Source organism: Miniopterus natalensis, chromosome 1, assembly GCF_054644295.1.
Source record: "Miniopterus natalensis isolate mMinNat1 chromosome 1, mMinNat1.hap1, whole genome shotgun sequence".
Classification (NCBI taxonomy): domain Eukaryota; kingdom Metazoa; phylum Chordata; class Mammalia; order Chiroptera; family Miniopteridae; genus Miniopterus; species Miniopterus natalensis.
This window is the reverse complement of record NC_142081.1, coordinates 182,004,237-182,011,059: the sequence shown is the minus strand read 5'-3', so window position 1 is coordinate 182,011,059 and position 6,823 is coordinate 182,004,237. Positions and strand designations below refer to the sequence as shown.

The window sequence follows — 6,823 nt, the reverse complement described above, 5'->3', positions numbered from 1 at the left end:
CTGAGGCATGAAAGAAAATTCCCTGAGGGCCTGGGGGCTACTTCCAGGGCATTTTATAATGACTGTTGACTAGGGATGAGGTCAGGAGTTTGTTTTGCAGTAGAAAGTAGTTAAAATGTGTACTCCAGGAATTTATTCAAGTTTAATGACTTTGATTAGCAGATGATCTCTTTTAAAATATGCAAAAACTTCTAGCGTTGATTTGTCATTTGAACAGTCAACTGATAGAAATGATTTAAATGCTTCTAGTATTTGAATTATATTGGTTGTATAAGAGCACATTTAAAATATTTTTTAAAAAGTGGTTGAATCCCTCTATAGGTGCGTGTACACCTGTCACTGTTAGGTTCAGTTATTTCACTAAAACCCTATACAGAAGCCTCAATCCTGGTAATTTTGTAATGCAATTATAAAATTTTAGATGAGATGCAGTTTACCTGGAGTGAGCGTGTAGCACTATTTGCCTATGTATACACACCATTCTTCATGAGATCCAGTAAAATAGAGGCCATTATGTTCTGTGAAAAATATTGATAATCATCATCACAGCTCTAGAAATTTGATCTAGCACGTCAAATGTGCAACTTCTAATTTGTTCTTAAATATTAATTAGATGTCTAACTTCCTTATTCAGCTGGGTAACTTTAGTGTTGGAAAAGTACTGACTAAGCCATTCTATCTGTTACTTGAGTAATTTTATAATTTCATTTCATGTATAGTTAGAATATACATAAATGAAAACACAAGCCAGGCAGATTCCTTGGAAGCAAAGATTAAGTTCATCTGCCAAGGAAGAAATATATCTTCCTAAAGGATTAAGGATTCCTGCTCCTGTTAGGTAACTGAGCAGTTGGGTGGAACATGATGAAGAAATATTAGGATTAATACAGATTTACTCGAGCCAGGGCACACTTGCAGAGTTTGATTTGTGCCGTCAGCACTTCCAAAAACAATGGCCATGGATATGCCACCTGGGGAGCTGTGCGGAACCTGAAAACAGATTCAACGTTTAGAATGAAGCCCAGATGGACTGTTCAGGGAGTGCTGCTTTATGTTGCTGGGATTCGGTCAATAAAAAGAATTCAACAGGAATCAGATAAAAGTTCCCAACTTTGGTGATGGCTGTAGCTCCGAGTGTCACAGCCAGCCCTCTCCATCTCTGAAATGGAAATGCTCATCTTTCTGGAGTGGGACGTCCCCTCTCCTTGGCCTCCACAGGCACTGGCATCATCACATGTCCAGGAGGAAGGGCATCGACCACCAAGGTGATCGCTTATTTCCACGCAGGAGTGATCTCAGTAGCTGTTAGGTGGCAAAACTTTTCCGCAAGAGAGTTAACTAGCTTAATTATTATGTCTTTAGGTGGGTTCTGAGTTGGATCATGCACAACTATTAGTGTTTAAGACATTTTCTGTCAGTCTTCAACATGTAACCGCTCCATGAAACACAGTGTACTGAGCTCCTACCTGTCCAGATGGCATCCTACTGAGTGAGTTGAATCCTACTCTTTGAAACTTGAATTGCAATTTTATGAGAGATATAAGAATCTTATTAATATCTTCCTTTATAAAGAAGCCTCTTATCTGATACAATGTTTCCTGTCTTCAAGTCAATTTTGTTTTGTATCAGTATTGGGACATCAGTTTTCTTGAGATAAGTATCTGCATAGTATTTCTTTTCTTCAACTTCTTGCTTTCTACATCTGGCTTTATATTTAATGAGCCCTTAGAAGCAGCAAACCCATAGTTTGTTGTTTGCTTTTAACTGGTGTTTAGTTCCTTTGCATTTGAGGTACTTGCAGTGATATATTCGGCCTTATATCTACCACCTTCCTTTTGTAACGGTGAGAGCCCACTATCATTGTATTGTTGTAACTTTAAGTTTACTGTTTATTCTCCGATTTTACAAGTTCCTTTGAACTTTTCGGCTCTTTTCCTCTGTCATGTGCAGCTCTTTTTGTATGTACCTCGCTTGGAGTTTAGGTAGCTTCTTGTATCTGCTGCTTGACATCTTGTATCAGTTCCGAAAAATTCCTTCTCCTCTCCCCCAGTCCTCCCTCCTCCCTGTATGTCCTCTCCTCTCCTGGGTAGAAAATCACAGGCAAGTTAACCCTTTCCAGTGGCCCACATTCTCTTCTGCTGTATCTTCCACCTGTTTTTCTGTTTGGTTGTGGATATATAGTTAATACATGTATCATCCCCTCTTCCAACTCATTAATCTACTTTGGCACATCTACTCTTTTGTTAAATCCATTTATTTTTAACTTCGGTTACTTTATTTTTCTAGAATTTCCATTTCATTTTTTAGTTTCCAATACTCTGGCAGAATTATCCAACTTCCTGTATTTTATCTTTTTTCCCTCTATTTTTCTTGATATTAATCATAGCTGTCACTGAGTCCTTGTTTGGTAATTCTATTATCGTGTTCACTTGTAGATCTCTTTCATTTTATATTTTTTTCTCGTTTTGTTTACAGGGTCTTGTCTCTTTAAATTTTTTGTTTTGTTAATGCCAGACAGTGAAAAAAATTGTTGAAACTCTAGATAATATCTTTCTCAAGAGAGAATACACCCTTTTATCTTTTGGCTGACAAAAGGCTGATAATGTTGATCCAATCAGGGACTGAGCTGAAGGTTGTGGGGTCAGGTTGTTTTTATTTATTTTTTTGTTTTGTTTTCTTTCATTGAGGGATAAGTGACCTATAACATTATATTAGTTTCAGACTCTGTTCGACAGGTCTGCATATATTTATCATTTAAAAATAGAACAATATTTTTATTGATGTACTTGAAAAAAATGAAAGAGCTAGTTTTAAGTATATATTAAATTCACATTTTTTATAAAGAGAAAAGGAAATACAATCTATTTATTTTATAACAACCAGCTTCGACTCTGAAAATAATGGAGACAGTCACACTTTCAGGCGGACTTGTAAAACAATTTTAATTTTTACTCAAAATATATATCATTAGCCCTTATCTTACACCTGGAAAAATGGAGAGAATTGTACAGGAAAGGAGGGAAACAGAAGCTATTCGATTTTAAGCTCAAGTTTCAAAAATATTCAGGTAAGACAGATAAAAACTCCAGATCCTTTTTCCATTGTCAAACATTAATATTCATACACTTTACAACATAAATATTATCACTTATTAGGAATAATAGTTTTAGATTTTTTTCCTAGATATCATGAAGGCTCCCCAGTAATGCCACCTATTTTATAAACTGACCTGCAGCTTTTTCTTCTTTAAAAAAACTCCAATCGATTTGGATTTAAAGAATAAATATCACATATCCAGGGCAATCGATTTTATTCCCACCCAATATAAGTGATCAGTATTTTGTAATGTAAAATTGTAAGTGATCAGTAAGTATTTTACACTGTAAAGTACCGATCACTCATACTCATGGCCTTTACCAGCACGTTACTGTACTGATGGGACCCACCGAGCATGGACCTCTGCGTACAAATTCTGACAAGGAAGACGCCTGAAAATAGGGGGGGAATGAAAAGAAAGGCTAGAGATAAAGCTTAACTGCATAAAATAATCTTTAATTAAAATGTGCCAGATCTGACAAAATTCTACAGAAACTGCTGCATAGCGCTGCCCCTGTGGTGACCCCCCCTCAGCACTGCCTGGCCTGGGCGGGTCCCCACCTCGGCAGCTGACCGCAAGCGGGGGTGCGGAGGAGCCGCCCCCCACCGCGAGGGCCCTGTGGTGGACCCCCACTGACCTCTGAGGGCGCAGAGGCAGCTACAGCTCCCTCAAGGGAACGAGATGAACGTACAAATGGCAACAGTAACAAAAACAGCAGCAGCAACACCGTGATGATGAAGCCTGTTCGTACCAAAGCTGCTGACACTGCGAAGGGCACCGCGCCAGGCCCGCTCCCGCACACGGTGGCCCGCTCCCGCACACGGTGGCCCGCTCCCGCACACCCCAGGAGTGGCCAGCGCCGTCAGATGTGTTTGTTGGCTGAGTATGACTCCTGGGGGATACTTAAGTCACTGGGCATTTTCTTAACAAGCAGTTTCTCAGCAGTGAACTAGAATCAATCCTAACTGACCTCCTTGGTGTTCAGGATGTTTGTTAACTTGTTGCCTCTTCTGAAAGCCCCCGTGTTGTTCTCTTGTTCCTGTTGTTCCACAGGCAGCCACTAAAATAAATCTTCCCCCGTTTTCAACGAACTTCCTTCCCTTTCTTTTCCCTAAGGTAGACCCTATGTAAACCTAAAAACACGTGGGAACTTAATATACAAAGTTTCTCAAAGTGCAAAATGTGTTACATAGCTTCATAGGCTCCATTTAAACAGCATTTTATACAGTACAGTAGAGTTTGATACCTCTGCTCATAAATTACACCACTTAACAGACAACTACTTTAAAAAGGTGGCCACTCAAAGTAACCCAATGCTTTTTTTACACATGGTTAATATAGTGGAACTGTACAAGCTTTGTTCAGACCAAAATAAAGTTAATTTTACACTTATCACATATATACATACATATTTTAAAATGCTCTTCAAAGGCTTACACATAGCTAGACGAACTGCACAAACCGTGAACTTTCTTCTAGCTTGGTTTCTGATTTGCGCACAAACATTGTACACAATGTTTTTTAAAATTTACAGTTCACTTTGTTTCTTTCTGTAGGATCGGCTCGCCCGGCGTCTCTTTTGGAAGGGTTCTTGACCGCTGCAGGACCACGCTCAGTTCTCTGATGACCTGCGATGGCAGCTTATTCTCAGGGTCCAGAGCGGCTTTGCCGTTCCTGTCCTCAGCCTTCGCCAGTGTCTTCGCGCCTTTAAGGGCTCTTTGCTGCCCGTGAAAGGCCTCCGCCTCCGTGTCCTCCAGACAGTAGAGGCTCCGGTGTTTCCGGGTCCGGTGCCGCAGCTGATCGTCCCTGTGCTCCAGGCAGTGCGCCACCAGCGAGGCTCGCTCCTTCAGGGTGCTGTCCCCAGGCTCCGGATCCCGCTTCTCACCCAGCCGCAGCTTCTCCAGCTCCGCTCGCGCACCCTGGGGTGAAAAGAAACGTCGCTCAGGGAGCAAGACTTGGCACAACTTACACTTAAAAATACATTCCGTGTAAAAGCTTTATATTAGAGCGTATTTCTATGATTTAGGTTCTAACTTTACTCTGACACATGTGGCTTGTCTGAATTTATATGCTGATCTGAGAGCTACCAAGTCAACTAAAATGTAGACCGTGGAAATTCATGTTAACGTGCATTTAACACAGAACTTCAAAGATGTCTTTCGGGTTAGTTATAGATTGACTGTCATGTCACACTTGCCTCTTCCAAGTCACTTCTGCTTGGATGTGTCACATGTCGGTGCATCTGTGGCTCCTACAGAGTTGTGCTCACAGCACCCAGAGGAAAGGAGTCTCTCTGGCCTGTGAGGAGGGCCAGGCCCTGCGCTCCAGCCCCTCTGAGACTCACGGTACACAGCATGTGCAGGTGCTGAGCAGTGTCATGACAGGGAAACCTCTTTAACTTCTTTTCTGTTTTACTCCTCCCAAATATTTAGTAGACTCTTTCCTCCCATACTATCTATTAGAACTCCACAGATATACTTTTAAAAACACTAAAATCTCTCTCTCTCTATATATATATATACAGCCACTTTTGTACCAGTGGCTTACAGTACACATTCATTTGGTAAACTATAAGGGCCTCCGGGCACTGGAAATCCATTGTCACACCTGCAATGGTATAGAGGTAAACTTTCTACTTTAGAATTGCTTTTCCTCAGTTACAGTTTCAGGTGTACAGCATAGTAATTGGACATTTATACACCTTATGAATTGCTCACCCCAGTAAGTCCAGTACACCATACACAGCTCTTACGAGATTATTGATGATATGCCCTATATTGTACTTTATATCCCCGTGACTGTTTTTATTAACTGGCAATTTATACTTCTAACCCATTCACCTTTTTCACCCATCTTCCCAACCCCCTTCCTGCCTGGCAATCAGTGTTCTCTGTATCTATGAGGTTGTTTCTGTTTTGTTTATTTTGGTGTTTGTTTTTTAGAGTCCACACGTAAGTGAAATCATGGTTTTTTTCTCTATCTGACTTACTGCCCTTAGCACACCCTCCAAGTCCATCCATGTTGTACCAAATAAGATTTCGATTTTTATGGCTGAGTAATATTCCCTTATATCTATGTTCCACATCTTCATTATTTGTCTGTCTGTGGACACTTAGGATGCTTCCTTATCTTGGGTACTGCAACAAACATAGGGATGAATATATCTTTCAAATCAGTGTTTTGGGTTTCTTTGAATAAATGCCCAGAAGTGGAATCACTGGGTCATAAGGTAGTTCTATTTTTAATTTTTGTGTGAAACCTCCATCCTGTTTTCCACAGTGGCTGCATCAATTTACAATCCCACCAACAGTGCACAGGGCTCCCTTTTCTCCACAACCTCACCAACACTTGTTGATTTATTGATGGTAGCTGTTCTGGCAGGTGTGAGGCGATATTCATGATTTTAATTTGCATTTCCCTGATGATCAGTGATGTTTAGCATATGTCTGTTGGCCATCTGTATGTCCACTTTGCAGAAATGTCTGTTCAGGTCCTCTGCCCATTTTTTAATCACGTTTTTTGGGGGGAGGTGTTAAGTTGTATGAGTTCCTTATTTATTTTGGACAATAATCCCTTATTGGATGTATTATTGGCAAGGATCTTCTCCTACTGAATAAGTTGTTTTTTCATTTTGTTGGTTTCCTCTGCTGTGCAAAAACTTTTTAGTTTGCTATAGTCCCATTTGTTTATTTTTTCTCCCTTTTCCCTTGCCCAAGGAGCTCTTTC

The 6,823-nt window shown here is 40.4% G+C and overlaps 1 protein-coding gene across 1 annotated transcript in view; it reads right to left on the bottom strand.

Moving 5' to 3' along the window:
- Nucleotides 1–3,858: 3,858 nt before the first annotated feature.
- Nucleotides 3,859–6,823, bottom strand: part of ARAP2 (ArfGAP with RhoGAP domain, ankyrin repeat and PH domain 2) — a 136,903-nt gene continuing 133,938 nt past the window's right edge. The window contains exon 32 of the mRNA XM_087827892.1: nt 3,859–5,016. Within this exon, the coding sequence (XP_087684018.1) occupies nt 4,633–5,016 (384 nt within the window). The 3' untranslated portion in view covers nt 3,859–4,632. The remainder of the gene's footprint in view (nt 5,017–6,823) is intronic.